Source organism: Brienomyrus brachyistius, chromosome 21 (assembly GCF_023856365.1).
Source record: "Brienomyrus brachyistius isolate T26 chromosome 21, BBRACH_0.4, whole genome shotgun sequence".
NCBI classification, from domain to species: Eukaryota; Metazoa; Chordata; class Actinopteri; order Osteoglossiformes; family Mormyridae; genus Brienomyrus; species Brienomyrus brachyistius.
Genome location: NC_064553.1, coordinates 8,552,561 through 8,578,201, shown reverse-complemented (window position 1 = coordinate 8,578,201; position 25,641 = coordinate 8,552,561). Strand labels below are relative to the sequence as shown.

General features: G+C 47.5%; 1 protein-coding gene across 4 annotated transcripts in view; it reads right to left on the bottom strand.

Moving 5' to 3' along the window:
- LOC125716734 (lysine-specific demethylase 4B-like) overlaps positions 1 to 25,641 on the bottom strand; it is a 39,142-nt gene that overhangs the window by 11,407 nt on the left and 2,094 nt on the right. For 3 of the 4 annotated variants that reach the window (XM_048989365.1, XM_048989363.1, XM_048989366.1), the window contains exons 2-9: positions 20,536 to 20,713; positions 18,457 to 18,636; positions 16,842 to 17,017; positions 15,272 to 15,386; positions 13,734 to 13,927; positions 6,710 to 6,759; positions 4,253 to 4,356; positions 2,788 to 2,925 (exon numbers count right to left, since the gene is read on the bottom strand). In XM_048989365.1, coding sequence (XP_048845322.1) covers positions 2,788 to 2,925; positions 4,253 to 4,356; positions 6,710 to 6,759; positions 13,734 to 13,927; positions 15,272 to 15,386; positions 16,842 to 17,017; positions 18,457 to 18,597 — 918 coding nt within the window. In that variant the 5' untranslated portion in view covers positions 18,598 to 18,636; positions 20,536 to 20,713. The remainder of the gene's footprint in view (positions 1 to 2,787; positions 2,926 to 4,252; positions 4,357 to 6,709; positions 6,760 to 13,733; positions 13,928 to 15,271; positions 15,387 to 16,841; positions 17,018 to 18,456; positions 18,637 to 20,535; positions 20,714 to 25,641) is intronic. The other variant, XM_048989364.1, reaches the window with a different exon arrangement.

Sequence of the window (25,641 nt, the reverse complement as noted above, 5' to 3'; positions counted from 1 at the left end):
GTCGCCACTGGCGAAGGTCCACAAGCAACACCAACCATAAGTATCACAGCAGACATCGCCCAGTGTCCACCAGGCCAGCAAGATTCACGCTATCCTTGAAGAACCTTCTAGTCCACAGCTAAACATCAAACTTAAAATCCACGCTTAAAACTGCCGTCTTAGCACCAAAACCAATTTTGCGGCCCGCCCTCATCCCCCCACCCCCAAGACGAGACACCCGAAATCGGGCAGGGGGCCTATTCCGTTCCGTTCTGCAGACCATTAATCTTCCACGGTGACTTGTGACAGCGATGAGTTTCCGCTTACACCGTGGTGCACTACTATAAGGGGGAAAACTGTATCAGCGGCAGAAATTAATGAAAAGTTGCTATTAAGCAGCACGGTGCCCCAATCTCCAGCCAGCAAGGTCTGGGTGAGCGATCCAATGATTTTATATCGTGATCAGTCTTATGTGAATCAGAGATTCTCATCTCTTAAGTCCTCCCACTATCATTTCCCAACTTTGCATAAAACTTCGATGGCCAGTAATAAAGTGTCGCTGCCAAATCCGTACCACGCTTCCTCAGCCACCATGCCAACAGCTCACACTGAACACGTCACGCATGAAAGGGTCCCTGCGATAGAGACATGTGACATAAGTTGGCCAATCAGCAAAGCAGGAAGTCATTCTGTTGGTTTAATATCCCACTGTGGCCTGGTGCTTACAAGCAGTCCGTAAAATGAACTTCGATGTAGTGAAGAAAAATCGTTAAAGGGATCAGACTGGTTCATGAAAATGTCATGAAATGAAGTGGCACAAATCAGGCACCCATGCAAAATAGGCCGTAAAATGTAATGCTGGGGATACGCAGATAAGCAAAGAGCAAAATCAGGCATGGACAGTTACATATTTCACCAAGCAAAAGTTACCCGTAAATTTTCTCAGGCCCTGGCCGGCACTTCTGGAGGTAATACAACAAATCTATTCAACCACCTTAAAAGTTTGGTTAACGTTAAAAATGTCAAAAGTTTAACTGAGGATTTAATTACTATTTTTAAAACCATGTCTTTAATGCAATATTGTGTTTTAAGTGGCGCTTCGGCTTGTTCGAGTCGAAAACTGGGAAAAAAGGATCGCGATTCAGATCGGGATCGCAGTTGTGCATTTTAAAGATCGCGATATGACTTTTTGGGAGCACAGTAAGGACATATGGACGTCTCTGAAGACAGGGGACATCCTGCATGCATCTCTCTCTCTCTCTCTCTCTCTCTCTCTCTCTCTCTCCCCCCCCCCCCATATCGCTTGGAAAGAGGGGGACAGCCCTGCGAGCCCAGCGGCAGAGTCACCTGATTAGCCTACTGCACCAGGCCTTGCCTGGGCCTCCCCCACCCCCAAAGCTACCTCTCCCCCTCTGTAATCTCCCACGTTCTCTTCAGCTCCTCATGGCAGAAGCTGCAACGCCTGCAAGGACCAAATTAACGACACCGAGCAGCAAAGGGAAGGACCGGTTTTCGTCGCAATCCGCCAAAAGGCACACGGGGCCATCCGCGGGGGGGGGTTGGTGCTAAATGTCATCTCTCTGCACAGGTCTGTAAAGGCCGTTCTTAGGGCCGGCCGTCCCCCCCGTGCAGCAGCTAGCAGGTAATTCAGTGGTTCGGGGGGGACGAAACACAAGAGAGCCATCTGTCTGGACTCTGGAGGGGGAAAGTGTCTCCGGAAGACACCAAGACAGGGACGAGCTAGGAATGGAAACTAGAGGATGGGGGGGGGGTGACTGGAGGTGAACTTTAAGTAAAACACACCCGGTCGCCTGTATTATACAGTCCCACTGTTCTCCTTTAATGCATTTGCACTCTCCCGCTGAACCCAGCATGCTCTCGACATACAACTTAGATACGTTGAAACGCGCTTCAGAATAAAACCACGTTGCCCCAACAGCCCGGCAGAAATTAATCCAATAAATCTAAACATTTCAGAGGAGGGAAAGTAAACATCTATAGATCATCGCGGCAGAGTGAGCGTTGGCGCCGCTCCTGAGCCGCGTGTCATGCACGCACCGCCGCTGCCTCATGACTCCGTCTGGGTGAAACAAGACAAATTAAGCGCCCGATCCTCACTGAATGGAGGGGGCATTTAAATAACTCAGGGCTTTGTTACAATCTACAAAGGCAGACCCCCCCCCCCCCCAACCACCCCACAAATCAGGCATCTCATTCCAGATCGAGCATTAACATGTGCAGCACAAACGGCACTCTAGTACCAAAACATTACATTCATCACTGCTGAATTTGTTGAAGCATGAAATGACGACGATCATTTCAGAGAGAACAAAGAAACTGCCGAGTCTTGCAATCATACAGGATTACAGGCGATGACATCGATACAGCGATTTGAATAATCTGTGCTAAAGCATCAAAACCTGTCAAGAGAACCTCCACTTCTGCAGACCTACCTTAAGAGGCCAAGTGCATCTTTTCATGCAAACGGTCCAGATTTGTGCCTTAGCAGCATATAAGTGTGAAGAAGTGCAGAGCGTTTTGCCTGATTACACCCAGTAATTTGTGCATTTTGCAGTCGAGAGTGAAAACAAGAAGGCCGCTTGGAATCAGCAACCGGGAAGGGGAATGAAACAGGAGACGGGAAGCCCCATCAGAGAGGGGATGGTAAGCATGCGTTGTTTAACATCTGGGTTACGTTCTGTACAGTACCGGCATTAAGTGATTTAAACCCTTTTGTGAGTAACTTTCACAGTACTGTACATCACTGTATAGGAATTGTGTGTGCTGGTGAGAGTCATAATTCCCAACCTGAGTGGCCATCTTTCCGTAGTCGATCCAGCGCAGGGTGGCGAAGTTGGTGGACTCAGCGCAGTTGAAGCCGTGGTTGAAGCCGGCGTGATAGCCATACGGAAACGTTATCATGAACTCTCCCTTCTCCTGGGTGATCTGGACGAGACAGACCGAGACACATCATACGTATGGAGAAACAAGTTTCCTGGATGACGCAGACTTGATCGGAATGTCGCCGGTTTAAATCCCACGCCCGGCAGAGCGACATTACATCCGTAACCCCAAGAGCTCCAGGTACTGGCCGGCCCTGTTCTCAGAAATATACGTCGCTTTGGATAAAAGCACATGCCAAATAAATGGAAACACACATATTTAGGCAAACGAGGATTGTTGGGGGTGAAACGAGAAAGACAAATCACTGCTGATCGTCGAGTGGAGCTTCAGCAAACATTAAGTACGGTCTCATATTCACTTTCCATTACTTTCTTTGTTGCGTGCCACTGGGTTTCCAAAATTAGTGAGATGACGGGGCACAGTGATCTGGTTTGGGTCAGGAGACCCCATTTTTCCCATCACTAAACAACGATTAAGCTCTGCCTCATCACGTCAGCCGGCTATGTTTAGGAACTCCCTCTCGAGGCACCTGACCCACATTCAAACACATGAGAAGCTACCCCACTGTGCCCTCCCAAGCCCAATTAGTCCCAGCTGACGATGTTCACACTCGAGATCACGATCGCTGACCCAGAGTCTCAGATACCTGGAATCATCATTTGTTTGGGGAGAGTGTATCTCAAATCCACTGAACAGAGTGTGTTATCTCTCTCTTAACACCCCCCCCCCCCCAACTGCCCCGCCAGCCACAATACCACAGAGGCTCTCCAAGTCTCTCTCCGTCTGCCGACCCTCGTCGCTCGAACTCAAACCTCCGCCGGCTGCGTTTCAGCTACCCGCCCTTGGGCTCCTTTTTACACAACTGAGAGCTGCGTCGATTCAGCTGTTAACGAGTCTAAAGGCACGAGACACAGCAGGTGCAAATGTGGAGAAAACGCTCCGGATGTGAAGCCTGCGTGTCATTTCTGCTCATATAAGAGGATTTATTTTCAATGTTCACGCCGTAGATCGATAGGCTGTAATCTTCACAGGCTTAAGGTCGACTGGGCAGTTCAAGTAAGAAGCTGTACGGTGTTACCACTGGCTACTGGCCAGATCAGGATGTTTGTGTTTGTGTGTGTGTGTGTGTGTGTGTTTTTCCATCTCCTCCTCCGCATAAAAGTTTTATTACAGCAGAACAAACAAGAACCACACCATGCAATCCTTCCCAGTCTCACCTTGGATCATTAATGCCACCATGTTGTACGCCATACATTCCCAGTGCAAAACAAAGGAAAAAAATAAACAACAAGAAAATCACATACGAGACTTTCCTAATGACCACAGACAACCCCCCCCCATACCCTGCCTATTCCGCCTGAAGCCATACCCGGTCAAATGGGATGCCGTACTTCTTTAGGATGGACGGGGAAATCAGCGTCATCTTGTGGCGCAGGAAAGCATCACAGCCTTGGGAGCTTCCGGGGAAGAAGCCTGTGATTGGAGGAAGAGACAGAGTAACGTCACATGATCAATCAGGTATTCCCCATGAGACACAACTAAAACTTAAAAAAAAAATGCTTATTCAAATGCAAAAATGTTCGCAAATTAGTTAACACCCAGGGAAATAAAGCTAGACTGTTCACTAGATGGACTGACAGTAAAACGGACTCTTTGGTTGCATAAAGTGAGGACAGGAGTCACTGGAGATGATGATGATGGGAGAAGCTGGTAGCTGGAACTAAGATGGACAGAAGATATCGTGGAAATAATTAGTATAGGCTTTCAAGAGGCTAAAGTAGCAACTGCTTTGAGAGAGTCAGGCCTGTTGAAGCCCGCTGGGTCACGGACAGCCAGGCACGACTAAACGAATGACCATCCACAGACCTTCAGAATGCAGAAATGACCACACCTTCACAGCCAAACAAATACTCGAGACCTCAGACAATTGCTGAATCGAATCCGGTTTCTATTTACTTACTAAATCAGTGCACTTCTAGTATGACGTCTTTCATAGGCATCAGCGTTGTTGCCTGGAGACTCAAGCTACCAGAAGTGGAGGGGGGGCACAGTTGGGTTTGACTGCTGAAGTGTGTTAGAAGTCCATTCAACAACTGACCCCATTCAGCAACTGTACCCGGTCTCCCCTACTAATCTTTTAGTAGTCATCGGTTACAGTAACTATGGCAACGCTTTCCATGGTGACGTTAAGGGCAACGGTGGAGGAAAGAGTTTCAGAAAGGGGGGGGGGGGCAACAATTTAAATATAATGGTTGGTTTATTGGAGCCTTGAATGTAGCTGAAGTAACTATTGGGGGTCTCCCCGATACACCGCTGGCTCCGAATGGGGTCGTTACGGCAACACTAAGTAACCAGGGACATAAGGGGTCTCCTTCTGCGGCTGTAAGCCGGCTGTCACCTGAGGGGCCCCCCTACTGGTCCCCGGACAGAGCCATGCCGCTTCTCGGAACTCCGCCATCTCACCCGCATAAAGACCCCGCTCCGCACGGCGAGGGCGCCCACTGGAGGGTAAACGGGGAAATAAACGGCACGTGTCTGATCGGCGAGCAGGGGAGCGGATGAGGATTAGCGAACCGAAGCCGGCAGAGCCCTTACGGAGAAGGGGGGTGTGGTTATTAATCCTCATTAACGTGGGGAACACGCTGCGGATCACTCCCCCAAAGTGTTATTAAGCTCTCGCTCATCTCTCAGCCACAGTCAGCGGCACTCCCGGGGAAACTCACATCGACGACAATATCAATAAGGGGGGGGAGAGGACAGCATACCGCCGTGAAGCCACATCAGAGGCCGTCATGGCTTTCGAGGCACATGGACTGCAGCCTGATACAGGTACAGATTAAAAGAATTAATTAATATCAGGTTTGCCCTAAGCAACAGCATCCAGGAAAGACAGTACTGGGAAAAGCCAGGAGGTGGAGCCTACGGCATACCAGAGTTAACCTGGGACACATCTTCTAGTCGAGGTCAATGTTTCTCAGCCCGATCCACAGGGACCGCCACACAGTCCACATTTTTGCTCCGCCCTAGCTCCCAACACACCTGACTTAAGCAATCAAGGACACGGAATACAGGCCTGTCGGGACCTGGGAGGAAGCACGAATCTGGGCCGTCCGGGGAGACGCTCAGCCTCGTATCGAAGCCCAGCCGCTGGGATGCAGCTCTTTACTGTCATAAACCTACAGGGGTCAGTGCAGTAGCCACAGAAACAGGCTGAATTCTGCGCCGCCTCCTGCGATGGAGGCCACGGCGGTAATTGATAGAAAGGCTCTCCGACTCCGGGAGCACGATCTCCCCAGAGGGGCTCTCGCTGAACCGGCAGTCGCGCTCGTCAGCGTACTATTTATTCCTGCCGCCGCCGCTGCCTTGGGCTGCCCCCCCTCCGAGTCCCGAAGCTGGCGCCACGCACAGGAGCCAGACGGTGATGTCACAGAGCCACACACCCCAAGGTTAGATATTCCCCGGTTGCTGCGGAAACGGAATCTGAACGAAGTGGAGCGCTTCCTCTGAACTTTCGGCATGCGTGCGCCCCTCCTTTGATGAGTCAGCAGACACAAGCGGATGCCACTTCTTCCTGCCGTCCTTTGTTATTCCGGATTTATTTTGTTTAATTTTTTTATGGAAAGGTAGCCCACCCCAAGGTTACCCTGGTCAGGAGGAGCGAGGCCCCCCGAACGCATCTTAGATGCGGCACCCCCGTGCTGAGGGGCCCCCCGATAGCCGCTGCGTAGGAGGGAGACTTCGCAGAAACAAATTATTCACCAGAGTAGCCCCTGAGGAAGGGGTAAATCAATAAAGGAGGCCGGGGGGGGGGGGGGGGGGGGCTCACCTTTGGCCAGCCGCTCCAGTCGCTTGCCATGCTCTGGGGGAATGGTGTACCTGGGCGGGGGCAGAGAGCAGAGTCAGTACGGGTGGGGGCACCAAGGATCAGATAAAGCAGAATCTCACAAAACATAAAGGACCAAAAGATGGAGACGGCAGGTGGGGGCCAAAATCCCGTCTCCAAATGAGAGACACAGACATGCACAAGCGCAGGGCCAGCAGACGGACAGCAGATCCAACGAAAAACGGCGAGTGACACCGTACCCCGACAGCTGGTCCCAGGTGACAACCATCACTGTAAATCATTTTAAGATACATCTCATTAAAACAATAAAGCGATCAAACCAGAGAGCCGGTCTACCACGGCGCCAAAAGCTTAACATTTAACTGCATTAGCGACATAATTACCGCCGTGATTATTTCATCTACTACCCCAACCTCAGCCCCAGCTCACAGCCCTGATTTAGCGGATGCAAATTTTACCCTTAACTCCGCAAAGCCCTTTTTTACACTCTCTGAATTTAAATGCACGCCCACACCTGGGATGTGGAGATGGACACCCACTGCCATCAGCAGGAGGAAATGTGAACAACAGGAACAAAAAAAATATTTATAAAACATCTTATCGATACAGACACACCGAGTCGAACAGGGAAGGGACCCAAAGGAAGAGCATCAACACATTAACAGCCAAACATATGCACACACTCAGAGTGTTAACTGCAACATGTGGTTCAGTATTAGACACTGGCAGGCTGCATGTTACCCATCACTACATAAGGGGGGGAAAAAGGTGTCTAAAGCAGGGGGCCCTGAGGGCCGAAATTCCAGCAGCAAGATAAAGCCAAGAGTCCCTGCGTCCAAAACAAAGCCAACCGAGGGAACCCTCCTTCAATAAAATCTGCCAACTGGAGCAGCAATTCGACTATGTTTCACCCCGGATGCAGGCCGCCAGTGGGTCCACTAAGGGCGATTTCAGCTTCACAGCCAGCAATCTGACACCTCGGCCACCAGCTTTTATACGGTTTAAATTAAGCATCAGTGCCTCAGGAGCCTCAGTGCGTGGCAGCTACCGACTGTGCGTGAGGAGACAGCATATTCTCTCTGTCTGTGTGTGTTTCCATGGGGCTCTCGAGTGCCCTGTGTGTGTGTGTATGTATGTGTGTGTGTGTGTGTGTGTGTGCGTGTCAGATTTTGTGTGATGCTTGTTATAGGGTCAAAGAGTCCCCAAAAATCGCTCCCCCGCTGCAACCCTACATCAGACAAGCAACTGTGAAAAACAGATGGATGAATTCTTTTAATCACCACTCTCACAAACCTGCACACTCACTGGGTTAAGCAGCATTCCCACATAACCAATCCCTCACTGGGAAAAAAAGAAGCCAAAAGATGCATCTCACTGGGTGTCTGAGTCTCTGCATCTCCTTTTCCCACAATAAACTGAAGTTAACTTCGACAGGCCCCTGCCAGAATGCCACGATATAGATTTCAAAATACATCCAAGCCGGCGACATGCATTGAAGCACCGGAACTAGATAAAACACGGAAAATGACAGAAAGAGTAAGCCGGCTGAACGACGGCGACAGCACCAGACAAGTGTGCCTCAAATGGGGGGATTAATGTAGCTGAAAAAGACAATGAGCAAGTCATCCAGTGAACCCCCCCCCCCCCCGAGGAAGAATCACAAAAATATACAATCGCTGCTTGCTGTCAAGATCCCTAGCTCAAAATTAATCTGAACCACGCCGGTGATCGCAAGGACGAACCTGGCATATAAATGTGTGTCAGATAGCTTGGGCACCGCGGACAGACAAACAGCAGGCCAAGGAGGACAGGCGAGGTAATGAAGCGCTGATCGAGCCAAATCCTGTCCGACACACACCACAGGCCTCAGGGCCAATGTACAGGCCCAGCACCATTACAACCGTGGTATAATGAACAGCGATCGGAGCATAATGATAATTTAATCACGGAGACTTAAAGCATGGCCACTAATTGGAAGCCAGGCGGGGTTACCCTGCTTACGGCCTGGACTGCAGCATGTCCCTGCACACACCTGCCCAGCTGCTGACAGGATACGTATACAGAGGCCTCAGTGTTTGTTGCAGACACTTAAGCATGTCTGGGTGTATATACAGAACACGCCTTTCTGGTGTCGGTCCTCCTTTAAGCAACACAGGCAGGTTCCTATGGCTCCATCTTCTGGGCGGATGCCGACTTAGCAAGCTGGTCTCACAAAGCCTCTTACAGGGGGGTGTAGGGTGTTGGGGGTAGTGAAGCGTGCCTAGGGGGTCTCAAGCTTCGACCGGTACTTCACCACACTAGGAGTTGGGAGAGGGGGTCCAGCAATATCTTACGGAATTGGGGCATTACTAATACATATTATGAATCTGAATAATCTATATATGCATAAAATAATATTTCCATGACTTTAAACAATACCCAAACAGCTGCAGTATTTGACACGAGTGTTTTGATATTCACTGATGCAGTTATAATGTAAATTTACTACAGTAACATTCATAACTTTACTGCTGCTAACTGGTTTTATAGCTATATAAACCAACAATGCTTTTATCCCCAAAACAAAAAGTGTTCGGTATTTACTGAAATATTAGCAAAAAAAAATAAAAAATTCATTAAAATTTTGCTAATTCTGCATTACTTTCAAATTGCACGGTTAGGTTAGTTGGTGTATAGTACTGCAAGATTATAATATTAATAATCAGTTTAATGATTGCCATAACAAACAAGTGAGGGCATTATGGGAAAATGGTACGACTGGCACGAGGTTTAAAAACCTACCCAGAGAAGCAGACATCTAGTGGGTTAAAAAAATATTACAAATCGCATTTTGTTGTTTTTTTTTTAACAGTTTCATTCGTGTTGCCCTTTCAAAGTGCATTCCCAGTGTATTTCCTGTGGAATTGTGGATTTCACTGGTCAATAAAGTGCAGCGGAAAGGATTTAAAGGCAGTCTATTGAGAAAATGAGAGTTTTCTACCCCCTTACCTTTCTCAAGAGCCAGAAACCATAGTCAGTTAAGTGGACGTGGTAACAAGGCAGAGGCCCGTTGCTGTGCGGTGACTAAAGACAAATGACATACTCCACAAAGAAGTTACACAAGCAAGATTAAAATATCAAAAAGAAAAATAAATGCTTTAGACAATCCTATGCCCTTAAGGGGGAATTCTTTTCTAGTGAAAACTTGGAGACGGGCAGAGAAATGTGGACAGTGGCTCCCCCTACAGGAAAAGTCCGGTAATTGTAGTGGTCTATGTCGGCCAGTCTGTGTGGATCCCAGCTAGTCTTCAGAAGAAAAAAAAAGGTACTGAATTATAGACAATTTGGCAACTCCAACTCAGCTCAACATATTTTTGGAGTATGTGTGAAAACTAAAAAGCTTTTCCAAAAGACAAAGAACCAGTTTAGTTCCAGTTCATAAATCTATTTTTGAATGGATCTGTGCATTTCCACCAAAAGAAAGACAGGTTCCGGACCAAAAATCGATTCCCGTTCAGAACCAAGAAATGGTTGGTGACTGAATGGGAACTGTGATAACATCATGAGTGAGTGTGTACAATTCTACATACAGGCATACATAGAATTCCAAACTAAATGTGAAAGTACTGCAAAAGAAAAGTGAACTGTATGCTGAGTTGGCAGAAGATAAGCAAAGGCTGGACATGTGAAAACGTGGGATCAAATAAGGAAAAAAAATTCAAACACCCACTACTGATGACGTGACAGTGCATGACTGCGGAGACCGTGGACCAATTCTGGGTTGGCATCTGTTTCTGAAAGGAATTGCTTTGGAAACCGGAACAGAACCAGTTCTTTGCTGGTGGAAATGCACTACCAGAGAACCCGGGAACCCGGAAGAAAACCTAAGAAAACCTGCTGTGGGTCTGAACCACAGAGGAGACTACGACGTCACCCCCTTGAGTGCAACACAGGGGGCCTCGCTGGGACTTCTGGATAACTTTCACATTACAAGCGTACTTCCTTAACCGAAATGCTACCCTACTCACCTCCACCTTCATCAAGCCATCAGCTAGACAGATAAACACCACACGGAGGTCCAAGGCCCTCGAACAGTCCAGCGTGGCCATTTTTAATCTGCCGCGATGACGTCTGAGCTCGTAGGAGGTGATGAGTACGGGGGGACCTGACAGAGGCCCCCCTCACAACTCCAGGCCGAACACGGATGGAGGGATTTCGCAGCCGTCTCCAGACGGAGGCTGGAAGATGTCCCGCGCTAATAATCCGTCTATAAATAAAGACGGTGTGGGCGCCCGGGCACCCGAACGAGGTCCAATTAAAAAGCCATGGACGTATCCATGGCAACCAGCAGTCCAGCACTCGGGCGAGGAGGAGAGCGGTGTCGGGGCACTGACATGCCTACGGACGAGTCTGCGGTGACTGGTATTGGACACTGCCCACGCCGTCCCTGCCAGCCGAAATCCTCCACGCAGATCACGCATCAGACATCGGGCGCAGATTAAGAGTATGGGGGGCACCACACATCCAACCAGTCCTTAAATCCATTCCAGGGAGTTTTCACCCTACCAGAAACTCCAAATGACAGGACGCAAGTAGGTGGTTCGATTTGGAAGGGCGCCGTGGTGGCCAGCTACAGTTATTACGGCTGAATCAGTGCGGCAATCACGTCACCGAGTTTAGAGTGGATATACCAACCCACACAGCTGCTGACCAATCACGTGCTGGCACCTGCCCTCGACTCTCGTCTCCTCGTGAGGCGATTGTCAATTTATTCGCGGCCAAACAGATAATCTTGCATCACCCAATGAAAACACCCAACTTCATAAAGACAGACATTGTGAGCTGCCGTTCTAAGTGACACCAATTTATGCACCGATGCCATGGAGACGGCACGCGCTCAGACCAACGCACCTTCTCTCAATGCCATCTATTAACGGTTTGCTTTTTCAACAGGGAATGCTAAATTTATCTTTTCATATCTGATCTGCATCATGCCAAGTTGCTTTGAACAAGATGCACGTGTGCAGACAGACACACAAAGTGGTCTCTGTGAGTTTGTGGTCGGGGTGGGGGGGGGGGGGGGGGTGGGGGGGGTGGGAAGCAAGAGCAGATGGCATGTGAGCAAAAAGTAGGATGAGAAAACAGGGACAGAATGAGAAAGGAGATAGGGGCACAGAAGGGGGGTGGGAGCCGTGATCCGGAGCCCCCACTAGGGGCCAACCTGCTGTTTGCACACAACCAAGCAGCGCAACTGCCAAAGGATCCATCAGGTCTAGAAAAACAATCACCCTCTCCAAAACCATTTTTCTGTTACTCGAGTGGTTAAATGAATTATCTGACCATTTGGGGATATTACATGTACTTAAATTTCCCCAATTAATTCTGAAAAATATTTTTGAAGGGATCGAGCGGCACGCATGTTTGCAATGTGCTATTCGCTTCACTAGTACATCGCTTTGGACAAAAGTTCTGCCGAGCGTGTGAACGTTTTTCTCTGGCATGTCCTAGAACAGCTACAAAATAACATGTTCTTACAAGCTACGACTGCCCAGAAATACAGATGCATGGGGCACATTCTGGATAAGCTGCCGAGGTAGGTGCTCCAAACGGGACACCAGAACCACGGGGCAGAAGAAGGTGTGGAGGAGGGATGGGGAGGAGGCGCCACATGGAGGAACAGGCTGACTGAAGGGCGGCTGCAGATCTAGGAAACGCAGCACACCGGACTTCCTGGTCACTGTAGGATACGTGGCCATGTGCCCTGCTTGGCTTGCCGCCATCTCACTCGTAATGCACACACGCCATGTGACCAAGTCCCACCAATCCTGAGACACTAACAGGAGGAGACTCATGTTCCTACTGCTTTTGCGTGACTAACTCCCCCCACTGGGTTTGTCACATGACCTGGTTACGTGACCAAGTCGGGGCACGAATCTGAGACACATCATGCACATTAACCTCAAAACTAGTTCCTGCCTGATGACACTCCACGCCCCCCCATACGGCACTGATAATAAAGCGAGACAGCATCACCTGACATTCACACAGCACTCTAGCGACCCCTACTGGCTCCTCGCTTACATCAGTCGCATTCCTCCACCAAAATCCTCACGCTTTGTGTCATTGCGAATGCCGAGTTGTAAACTTGTCTCAATACTGTAAAAAAAAAAAGGCAAAACTATACACCTGCACCGGTCCACTGGCTGGACAAAGCCCCTGTGCAGCATCACATTAGGGCCTCAACAGCGGATATCCAACGCTATAAGGTGCAAGTGATCCTCAAAGAGGCGACCCAACAACTGAAAAGGCTGCAGGCCAAATTAAGCAACACGATTCAGGCCTGTTTTAAATAGAGGAGCCACACTGCACACTGATGCAAAATAAAAAGTAAAACGGAGGCTTGAACTGGGGAAATACAGTTGAATCCTCAGTACAACAGAATAACCTTAGAACATGCACAGTGAGGGGCGGGGTGGGATGGGGGAGTGATTCATATGCCACAGGAGTCTGAAGCCCAGGTCCACAGGACTACAGAATATCTTCTAGCTGCAGGCCATCAGGCTTGTGATGGACTCTCACCCATTGGCCAATGGACCTAACCCTAACCCACCTGCGATTTCGTGACATAATCAACCTCCAACCAATGAGGCGCTGCTGTTGCCCTGAAGCCCCGCACAGTTAAGTGCTCAAGCTCAGTTATCTACCTCTCTTTATATTCTGTCCGCACCGTTCCTACCCATTTATTGTTGTAACCAGCTGGAAGGACATGCAGAGTAAGACTGCCATGGCATAGGGGGGGCTGACAGTTTACTCTCGAATCCTGAATCACGGACGAACGAGAGAAGAAAAAGGGAAGAAGAGACAGAGCGAGAGAGGAAAGTGGAAAAAGTCTGAAAGGACAGAGCTGAGCAAAGAGACAGATAGCGAGGACATCTCAAAGGGGGACAAAGGAAGGACAGGATGATCGGAGAAGAAGTGAACGACTGAAAGGAGAAGAGGAGGAGTGAAGGGTGGGGAGATCACTTACCAGGACTTGGGCTCCCCGAAGTGCAAGTAGTTGATGCTGTAGAGGTCCATGTCCTCCGTGTGCCAAGCGAAGGTGGTCTTCCACATGCCGAAGTAGAGGTAGGGCGTGTTGACCCCCTCGATCACGATCCCGCACTCCTGCTCCACCATGTCCAGCAGGGTGTTCAGGTGGCCGATGTTCCACTCTGCGATGTCCTGAAGGGACAAAACACCGTAAACGCACTCAAAGCCAGCAGGAAGAATAGTACAGGTGAGAAAAGCATGCAACTTTTAACCAACAAATCTGGTGGTCAGACTTGCTTAGTGCTGTTCTATAAAAATCAATTTCTGACATGAAACCTCGTCAGGACATTTAAAGAATGGAGTGCAAAATTTCATCAGCAGATGGCGACAAAGCAGCATAACTGGGACTCTGACAACAGCTTCTGCTTACAGTGGAAGGTAAAAGCAAAGCTTCAAAAATGTAGACAAATATGATTTACACTGAAAGTCATCTGCCGAAATAAGCCGTAACTGACCAATTCTCATGACAGATTTTACACAATACTACAAATAATTACTTCTAATTATTGTTATATAATAACTTCTAATAATAGTGGCTTAATGGTTAGGGAAGCACACTTGTAATCAAAAGATGGCAGGTTCGAATCCCTGACCAGTAAGGCACCACTGAGGTACCCTGAGCAAGGTATCGCCCCCACGCACTGCTCCCCGGGCGCTGAATTAGCTGCCCCCTGCTATGTCATAATGTCACATATGGGTTAAATGCAGAAGACACATTTCGTTGTTGTGCTGTGGTGTGTCAACAATGGCAATTGATCATTAAATTCCAAATTATGGTTTAACGTACATATAACTCTGATCAATCAAAGAGTTGGGGAATAGCCCAGGTGGCCAGTGGAAAATAGCAAACATTCACTTAAAATTATGTTAATTAGTTAAAATTTCTTGTAACCTGGGCCAAAGGTGTTTGGGATCTACATGATCCAGTTATGATTAAATCTGCAGTAGGACTGTTTTTTTTCTCCCAAACAGAAAATACCAGTCTTCTCATTTTCCTTACTGGTCTGAGCCACAATGCAGCACATTCACGCCTACCAGGACAGCATGTCCTGTCAGCCATCCATTTTTATTCACTGTACCACAACAGGCTTCGATGGCCGCCATGTAGGGACGGGGCCACAGGGGCACTGGCCCCAGCTGAAAGATGATTGGCCCCTGGATTGCCTCTTTCCCTGTCACTCACAGATTCAAAATATTGCCATTGGCTAATAAGAGTGGCCCCTCTATATGAATTATGTCCCCTCTAATACCCAACACCCCAAAAAAAATATTAATATAAAAAAATTTAAAAACACGCTTACAGGAGAGACAATATTCCATTTCACCCGCAATCCAGCAAGTACCCAGCCAGGAACTTCAGGCAATCCCAGAGCAACGAGAGGCAGGAGATGTAGCCTGCTTGGCTTTCCCCGAATCTCCATACCATGGCGCAGATACAAATGCACTTTACCCATACGGCGAGAGCCCCGAACTCACCGGATCATACAGGGAGCCGCTGATGTCAGCACCATAGATGGGTGAAACAAATGTCAAGTTTTTCCAGTACTTCCTCTCCAGGTCATCAAAGTCCTTATGGCGGGGGGTGCAGTACCTAAGGAGAGCAGACTGGTCAGGAAAACCCTCTGCAAACAGGCCTGCAGTTGTAGAATCCTCTGGTCTAAACACCCAATGGGATGGAGTCGTGGCTCTGAGGCTAGAGATCTGTACCAGCAACTAGAAGGTTGCTGGTTCAAATCCCATGAATGCCCAGAGTGATTCTACTCTGTTGGGCCCTTAACCTGCAATTGCTTTGTCCTGGGTATGATGTTAATCTACATCCAGCCCCATAAGGACGTCCTCCAACATACTGGGGAAGAACTTGGGGGTTGATGGCAGGATTGGCACTACAGTCGCCGGGAAGAAACCTCACACTGGTCCATTCGGACTAGAGTGTGGTGCTGAGGTATCACCCACCGCACGGCTGCACTTAGGTTCTCATCCCTGAGGTGGTTTGTTGGTGGTGGGTGCCACAGGTGGGATGCTCCCTACCTCTAAACACCCATCCAGGACCTAAACTAACACTTTATGAGTATGTGGAGGGTACGGGAAGCGAGTTGCAAAGAGAAATTACATTTATACAGAGGCAATTCTAGGGACAGTGGGGGCCCTATGCAAAGAACTCCATGCGGGCCCTCTGACGGTCACCTGGCAACATGGCAAAATTTATGGCCATTATTTTAGAACAAAGTCTAAATTAATATCAACAAAGAAAACTTAATAAACACTATTCCTTTATTTTCACATTACTGCAAATAAAGCAGATTTGTTGTTGCAATGTACTATGTAATCGGCCTAGCTCGGGGGGGGGGGGGGGGGGGTCTATGCGATTGACTGCCTTGCCTGTCCTGTCCCTATGCATTCATATTTTTGCAGAAACAGGAGAACTTAAATTTATGGTAAACAAGCACAGATCACAAAATGAGGTTCATTTCAAACGTTAGATCTTCCCTCAGTACAGTATATGCAGAATAAAATAACAAAACAACAAACACAAAGGTAATAAAAAGCTAAAGAATGCTGGCCTTTCCATCCCCCACAATGCACTTCTGCTGCTGCGGGAAGCTGGAGGGAGGCAGTCAGCTTGATGGCGCCCACTGACCCAAGCAGATGGCAGCTTCAGTGCCTGGTGCAATAAAGTGGCAGGGGGTGTGGCCTACTTCCAAGCATAGCCCGGCCTTCTAGGCCACACTTTTTACACTGATCCCCCCTCCTGCCAGATCAACAGCCAGGGTGGTGGGGGTGGGGGGGGGGGAGAAGAGTACATCTCCAGATCACCTGTGTCATGACCGGTGACACCTGGAGCATAATCTCCTTCAATACGATGACACTCGTGCCGCTCGTCCAGCATGCCGTCCCTGAACCTGCCCATCTGCGCTCTAAGGCTCCCTCGCCGACAGACTCGGCCATTTACCGACAGCTTGGAGACCCCCGCAGTAGTCAAACAAACGACGGCAGAGCGTCGCAGAAACCAGACTCGCATCGGCACACCCCATTCCCAGCCACTCACTTCTCGCTGTTGGCCAGCTTGCGATACTCGCCCACAGTCATGCACTTCTTCTGGATGTTGTACTGCGTGAAGAGACCCGACTGGCCGGTTACCACCTGCATGATGGGCGCCGGAATCGCCATGTCCTCGATGGAGTCGTAACACTGCCGGGGCCTCCACTCTTTCGGAGGAATCACCTGCTCAGCAGACAGGGGGAAGGCAGACAAGGCTACATTACCACACCATAGCTGTGTTAAACACTGCATTTGGATCACAACGTCCATTACAATTAGTCATGGTCTTGATCCCTGAATGCTAGAAAGTAGCTTTTGATTACATGGCAACTAAATTTTACATCTAACCTTAACGATCCAGAATTAAGGCAGGATTATCGTGCGCTGTCATTCTCTAATTGGTTTAAATGCAATAGAACCTAATGGTGCACTGATGCGGAAATCTTGGCTGATACCAATAACAATAGCGAAAACTGGCTAACCTCTGAGCTCCACAAATCTGTAGTGAAACTGACATCAAGTGTTGGTGATGTTACTCCTTAGGATCCCGTGAATGTGTGTAGCAAGCACATCATTTACTGCACGCAGTGAGACTTCAGCAAAGTAGTGCCAACTTGGGAGACTGTAGCGAGAGTCTAAGTGGCGAATGAGCCCATGAAATCCCTCGTCCTACACTATGGGAAACGGCTGATTGTCCAATTCAATCATCTCCATTATCTTAGAAGTTATTTCTTGAGCTCTGGTGCTTTGAATAAGCTGGAGTTTAAATACTGCCCAAGACAACATTGGTGCAATGCCGACGTCTCGATTGTAAACAATCGGCCAATATCAATGTTGATCGATAATTTGTGTATTTCTGTAAGGACCTAACAGGAACCACTGAGCGAACGTTCAAACCAGTCAGTAACCATTAACGTGCACCAACCTTTACCCACTTAATAAGCTTCCGTGTCCTACTGTCCATCGACAGAGTTGGGGGCTTCATTTGTCCTGCTACAAGTTTAAAGTGGCCGTATCCTTCAAACGATGCCCAGACAAAATGAAACCGAACAAATAGGCGAGAACAATCTGTCACACGCTTAAAGCGACGCTGCCGCCTTATTCTTTCCATGTAGCGACACAACCCTGAATGCCTTTGCTACAGCAGACCCACATACGGAGCGCAAACAAACATATTGCGGCAAGTGCACAAATCGTTTTAATGAAGGAGATGACGGCTCTTTGAAAGTGGAAGCTGATTTTTATTTACAGTCACAATTAATTCTATACTAGTAATGGCACAGATAGCGAAGTCAACGATTTACATGATACTGACAGTTACACGCTAACGAAACACGCACATTCCACAGTAAACATTACACGGTCACGACATTTACTATTATCAGAAATACACGAATAATTTATACTATTTCAAATGCACTGCAGTGCAAAGCATGCTGGTAACTGCATAATTAACTCTTTGGTGTCACATTATGTCAGCCAATCGTGATGCCGTATTGCGGAAACGACATCAATTCCTGGCGATTTGTCTCAAGTATACAGCCAGCCTTATGATCCAAGCCTTCCTCGGGTAAAGCAGAGTCCCCCAAGCACGCCCTCGGAATAAGCAGACGTATTAGTACCTTAGCCAGGCCCGCGCGGTGCGCCCCCTGAGATTCCATGTACGTGATATACTTGGCGAAGTCCCGGAACTCTTCCATGGTGGGCCGGAAGGTCAAGATCTTGCAGCCCGGGTTCTGCGCCATGGGGTCATCCAGTGACATGGCCTCGGGAAGGGGGGGTACTGCAGAACGAGGAAAGACCTACAGATGGGAAGGGCGTCACCTGTAAAGACTCATGAGAACTCAACGGCTACTCTAAAGACGGTTCTTTGCTTTTCAGCGAGGGAGCCTGGAGCTTAAACACGTTAATGGCTGATAACCCAAGGAGACCCTGACGAAGGTACTTCAGACCTTTCAGAATTTATGATGGAGGCGATATGTTAATCGCTTTGGGTAATGTCCTAAATAAATGCACATAAAATATGAAAATCAGATCACTTAATGCATTTCGGAAACAATTATCATCATGTAAAAACCAATGGCATCTATTAAAATATACATGTTGAAAAATACTGAATCCCAGTACAAACGCCCGGTACACCAAACCTGATTTAATCAATTTAACCTCAAAGGAACACCACCCTTCATCTAAGTGAAAAGTCACTTTAATTACATTAATTACACCCACCGAGGTCTTGTAGTACCCCACAGGAACAAATCTGAAGGGGTAAAAATGGTAGGGTGGGGGGGGGGGGGGAAAGGTCTCCTAGGCAACGAGTAGAAACTGTTTCTTTGGTGTGGGTAAACACAAGTGCCTTTGAAGCCCCCACTGGAAATCTCAGTCCCTGAGCAGGGCTATGCTAGGCTACAGCGCTAATGCATTTACTTAATAATCATAAACAAGCAGCTGACATTTCATTGAATCGTGTGACTTATTTCACTGAATTGGTACCACTCACCATCACTGGATGCAAGCTGGAACAAAATACATAAACTGTCCTAACGAAAATAGCAGCCGCTACTTTGTGCCTTCAGTCAAAAAAAAAAGGGAATAAAAAGCAGGGGTGGAACTATAAAGGGCAACAAGTCAATGGTATGTGAAGCCCCTACACAGTACATTTACATGTACAGCGAAGTCCAGATACGGTTATAGTTGACTACACCAGGGGTGTCAAACTCCGGTCCTGGAGAGCTACTATCAAGTAGGTTTTCTGTCCCACTTGGCTTCTGATGAGCCACACTTGTTCCTGGTATTTACCTGAGAACAGGTGTGGCTCATTAGAAGCCAAGTGGGACTGAAAACCTACTGGATTGTAGCTCTCCAGGACCGGAATTGGAGAGCCCTGGACTACACCATTTAAATTGGACTATGGTCCTTGTCCCAGTATACATGAGCGGGAGGGGGATCGATTTATTGGCCGAAGTATGTTTGACTCCGATACAATAGGTGCCGACATGATTCCTTTCAGCTGTCAGTACTGGGTTTTTTCCGGTTGACCTGTCTCGACATGTGATGTTGGTTTTAATATCACACATCGTCGAGTTCTACTACAGCCATTTTTTTAATTCAGCACAAAATACCCCACTTTGCGTTGTGATGTCATTCGGCGCTGGTACCAGTTTTTTATGCCCGTGGAAAACCAACACCCTAAAGCGCCGTACTTTTCCTTTTCGTACCTTCTTGAAGTACCAAACGTACGGTAGCTGGTGCGGTGGAAAAATGCCCTTTAATCGAGCAGTGAATTGCACAGCTTTACAGCGCTGTACATTCAGTGTACGTCCTCTGCTATGCTTCAAGCTTATTCCGTGTACTAGCTTCTTCTGTTACTTCTGGGTCAAAGCGGGGGGGGGGGGGGGGGGGGGACGGACGATGACAACTGTGGAGCATGCGATGAGTGCCTAGGCCATTTGCGTGAGATTTGAACATATACGTACTGGAGTAAATTGACTCCCAATCGCATTAAATGGGTCTTAGTCCCACTTCAAGAAATTCTATGTAGTACGATTCCAGTCGGCCTAACATGTTTACATTTACTTCCAAAACACAATTATTTGATTTTCTTAGTGTGCATATAAACGTACTGAATGAGTGGCTCTTATCTGGATTGGCCAAATTAATAATGTATGGATGCCTCCTAAAGGCAGGCTGAGGGGATTTACCTGGATTCAGAGGCAGCGGACGTTCGAGAGGTCGTGCCTCGAAGTGGGTCGACGGTACTGCGAGGGCAGCACGCACACCCGGGGGCTGGGGTCCGGCCGTGGCTCAGCGTCCTTCCGCCAGTGGGGGGATGTGAAAGCGTCCCAAGCTGTTCGGCTGTTCCCGCATCACACGGACCAGCTATGGGGGTATCACACAAGCCCATGAGGATGGTGATGTAGGTGAATATTGTATGCTGCGTGCCATTTGAACTCGTAAGTCAGAAATTCAGAGTATCTGGCCGGAAATTTCAACAGGAACACCCCCTGAAGTTGGAATTCCGACTCGTCAAGTTGGAAGAATCCTGACCTCAGAATTCAAGATGATTGCGCCCTTTATCAACAGAAGTTAAAGCTGTAGTTTTGTCTCCTTTGTTAGCATTTACGCCTTATGTGTGGCTCATTCAAATCAGTCAGACACACAAAATTGTGCAACTGCTGTCCGTGGACATGTTGCTATGGTGGTTTTATGTGCAACACACTGAACAATGTTTAATTATCGACTGGTATTGCTAACAATGAACCTGGCAAAAAACTGGCTCACATTTTAAAAGGCAGGATTTCCCGCTTTACCGGATAATTTGTTGGATTTAAGGTAGTCTGGGCTAAACATAACTGAACGAAGACATAGGCCATTAAACTGGGATACTTAAATCCGACAAGCTGTCCAGCTAAGCAAGAAATCCTGTTTCATAAACAGGTCCCTGGTATTGCAAAATGGCTTTCTGGCCAACTGCTTTACTGGAACGCAGTTAAGTCATGTGTGACGTCATTCCCAGTTCCAACCTCCGCAGTAAATGGAACGCAGTGACGTACTACCACGTTACTGGACACCCAGTCAAATGAAATACAAAAATGCAGACCGCAGTATTATCAACGGAATATTAATAATGTCCCAACTCAGCCAAAGTTTGGGCAGCATGCAAAACACAATGACTGAATGACAAGTGCATACCTATACGGTCATCCATCCGTCTATTTCTCTATAGTACTTTGGCACTGGGCACTTTGTATGAGATGCCAGTCCATGATGAGGCTCCCACGTACAAGGGATAATGCGCTGCCGATTGTTCACATGCATTTTGTACTTCGGGAGGAAACTGGAGGAACAGCGGACGTGTAAACTGTACAATGATTCCTGTCCTCCAGGTCATCAAAGCCACAACCCTGGAAAGACTATATGATGATAATACAAAAGTATTGGAACACACTTCTTCATCACTGAATTCAGGCGTTTGATTCAGACCCATTGCCACAGGTGTATAAAACAAAGCACCTAAGCCGTGCAGTCACGCTTCTAAACCATTTTGAAAGAATGGCTGAATAGATCACTGAATTCAAACGTGGTCCAGGTCGCAGGACGCCACCTTTGCAATAAGTCAGTCCGTAAAATTTTGTTAGATATATCCACAGTCAACAGTAAGTGGTGTTATTGCAAAGTGGAAGCGCTCGGGAATAACAGAGACTCAGCCAGGAAGTGGCAGACCACGTAAAGTAACAGAGCGGGGTCTCCGAGTACTGAGGCGCGGAGTGTGTAAAAGTCGCTGATGCTCAGTTGACTCAGTAACTACAGAGTTACAAACTTCCTCTGGCATTAACCCCAGCGCTAAAACTCTGTGCCAGGAGCTGCATGGAATGGGGCTTCCATGGCTGAGCAGCTGCATACAAGCCTCACATCACCAAGCACGATACCAAGTGTCGGATAGAGTGGTGTAAAGCAGGCCTCATTGGGCTCTGAAGAGGAGGAAACTGTTCTGGGGAAGTGCTGGACGGTATACCGGTTCATCCAGTATTCCGCCTTTAATTTCCCATATGATATGATTGTTTTCCTATATACTGTCATGCCGTAGCGTAGAAACAAACAACAGCTGTAATGCTTCAGTATTATACTGTTAGTGGCTAAAACAGCTATGGGTCGCTGTGCAGAATGTAATAAGAGGGGACCCCTGGTAACTGTACGTACCCTTCTTACTAACAGCTATAACTGTGTAACAATTCTCCATATACAACTGTTCAGCTGTATAGGATTTACAACTCCTAATGTGGTCTATGCCTGAAAATTTGGATGACATGTAATATAATTAGGGCTGCAAATTAAAATTATCAAGCTATATATATGGAAATATCAATAAAATTTGACTTGAAACGATTGGAAATTAAGGAAACCGCCCCTTTTCTAAAACACTAGTTTACGTATTTTATTGATGCGATCGCTTGCTGCCGCCATGAGTGTGAACTTGAAAAACAAATATCGTGATATACCATGAAACCGCCACATTTTTAAAAATACCGTAATGCAAAGTTTTGGTCATACCACCCAGCACTATTCTGTGGAGTGATGAATCGCATTTCTCTGTTCGGCAGTTTGATGGGCTAGTCTGGGCTTGGCGAATGCCAGAAGGTTACCTGCCTGGCTGCACTGTGAAGTTTGGTGGAGGAGGGATAATGGTATGGGGGTGTTTTTCAGAGGGTGGGCTCAACATACAAAGACATTTCGGACAATTCTATGCTTCCAACTTTGTGGTAACAGTTTGAGGAAGGACCTTTTCTGTTCCATCATGACTGTGCCCCAGTGCACAAAGCAAGGTCCATACAGACATGGTGGGATAAGTTTGGTGTGGAAGAACTTGACTGGCCCACACAGAGCCCTGACCTCAACCCCATCAAACACCATTGGGATGAACTAGAATGGAGATTGTGAGCCAGACCTTCACGTCCAACATCAGTGCCTGACCTCACAAATGCTCTTCTGGATGAATGGGCAAAAATTCCCAGACACACTCCAAAACCTTATGGAAAGCCTACCCAGAAGAGTGGCAGCTGTTATATAGCTGCAAAGGGGGGACCAACTCCATATTGACGCCTATGGATTTAGAATGTGACGTCATAAAGGTTCCTGTAGGTGTAATGGCCAGGTGTCCCAATACTTTAGTCCATATAAGGAATAAGGACACTGTGTTACCCTCCGAACCATCTCTAAATTTATTATAATGCTGAAAATATAAAAAAAAATAAAAAATGTTGCATTCTAAAACTAGATGCTGTTGGAATGATGACAATGTATTCACCGGATGGCTAAGTCACCCAACTTCAGATGACTTGTCTCAAAGGAATCCAGTTCACCAGAGCAGCTTCTGCGACTGTCCCATCACGTGACACCACTAAATGACACTGCTTCAATTTTGATGCGATGTGTGTTAAAAATGAAAAAAAAAGTCCCATACCATCACCTATACAATGATCTGAGAGGTTTGAAAAAGATCCATGAAATAGAGTTAACAAGCTCACAAGATCCAGTCTCTTCTGCAGCTGCTTCTATTCTGGTGTGATCCACCTCACTGTGATCTTCAGCTACAAAGTGTTTTTATCAATGTACAGTTAATTCCGTCAAACCCTTTTTCACATCAGATTCATAACGTCAAGTATCTTCCGCAGTCGTCCATCCTTTTGCTGCCACTACATGACGTCACGTTGATTTTGGTGCGATTCGTCTACAAAAGAAATCGATTCGAGTCTTTTTCCCCACACAAAGTCCCTGTGGGATACTGTCAAATACTTTTTGACACTAAAGGGATAAGAGTCGGCAGAAACGGCAGACCGACCAAACACCATATACATTGCCCATCCGGCTAATGCCATGACCAGCCAACCATGACAGTTGGCTCTCTAGTAAATACCACTTGACAAAACTGTTTTAGTGCCACTAAAAACTAATAAGGTGAAAACGATGTCAAAGGATTCGTGGTTGGGTTCCGTTCCAACAGAAAACAATTTAGCGGGAGCCGTTTGTGAGCTTAGCTATTTGCAAAGGCTGGGTTTCGATGCATCAGTATCATCGAATATGTCCTCTTTCCCAGAAAACAGAGCCATGAATGCTATCTAAGCTAATTAATGGGCGATGCGTCTGTGCCAGGGAAATATCATCGATTCAGCTCAACTCTAGCATCATGCGCATATGTTCACTTCTATAGCTACAAAAAAAAATAAAAAATACCGTTCAGGTGATTTTCTGCCATATGCCTCAGATCAATTGCCAGACACACCCCAGAAACACTTCAATGGTATGGGGGGGGTAAACAATGTAACAGGTCATTTACAAATGAGTTTCAGTCGATACAGAGGATATTAAAATGCAAACATCAACCTGAGCAGAACCAATGTCCTGTCTTATTGTCTTGTCGCTAACAATGTAGCATAGAGAATGCCGTTTAAGTTAATATGGTCATAAAAGCACAGTGTAAAGCCTCCCCCCCCCCCCCCATATTTTAATGTTTATTTATTTTTTGGTGTATATATTGGAGGGCGGCATGGTGGTGCAGTGGTTAGCACTGCTGCCTCGCACCTCTGGGACCCGGGTTCGAGTCTCCGCCTGGGTCACATGTGTGTGGAGTTTGCATGTTCTCCCCATGTTGTCGTGGGGTTTCCTCCGGGTACTCCGGTTTCCCCCCACAGTCCAAAAACATGCTGAGGCTAATTGGCGTCGCTGAATTGCCCATAGGTGTGCATGTGTGAGTGACTGGTGTGTGAGTGTGCCCTGCGATGGGCTGGCCCCCCATTCTGGGTTGTTCCCTGCCTCGTGCCCATTGCTTCCGGGATAGGCTCCGGACCCCCCGCGACCCAATAGGATAAGCGGTTTGGAAAATGGATGGATGGATGGATGTATATATTGGAGAATAAAAAGTAACACATTAAATTAAGTGCCATCTCCCAAGTTCCCAAATGGCCACACAGTACATGCAGTGATGTTTCGTGCCCGAGTTCAGATACCGGCACACTGAAGTCACATAAGATCCATTTTAATTAAACCACTCAGCCAATACACTTGACATTAGCCATCTACAGGCTGCATCCAATACACGCATACATAACTTAAAGCGAAGTGGCACGGTTGACCTCAAACGGCCATGCACAGCTCAGGCATGAGAAGCAAGCATCTCTCATTGTGTGGTCACGGCTGCCATAAACCTCGCTTCAGTTCCCTGGCCATCAGCTGTTGAGTTTTTCACCATTGTAACCGTTTTCAATTTATGTGAGCACGTCTACTAGGCTCGCTGCATTCAGATGTCACAA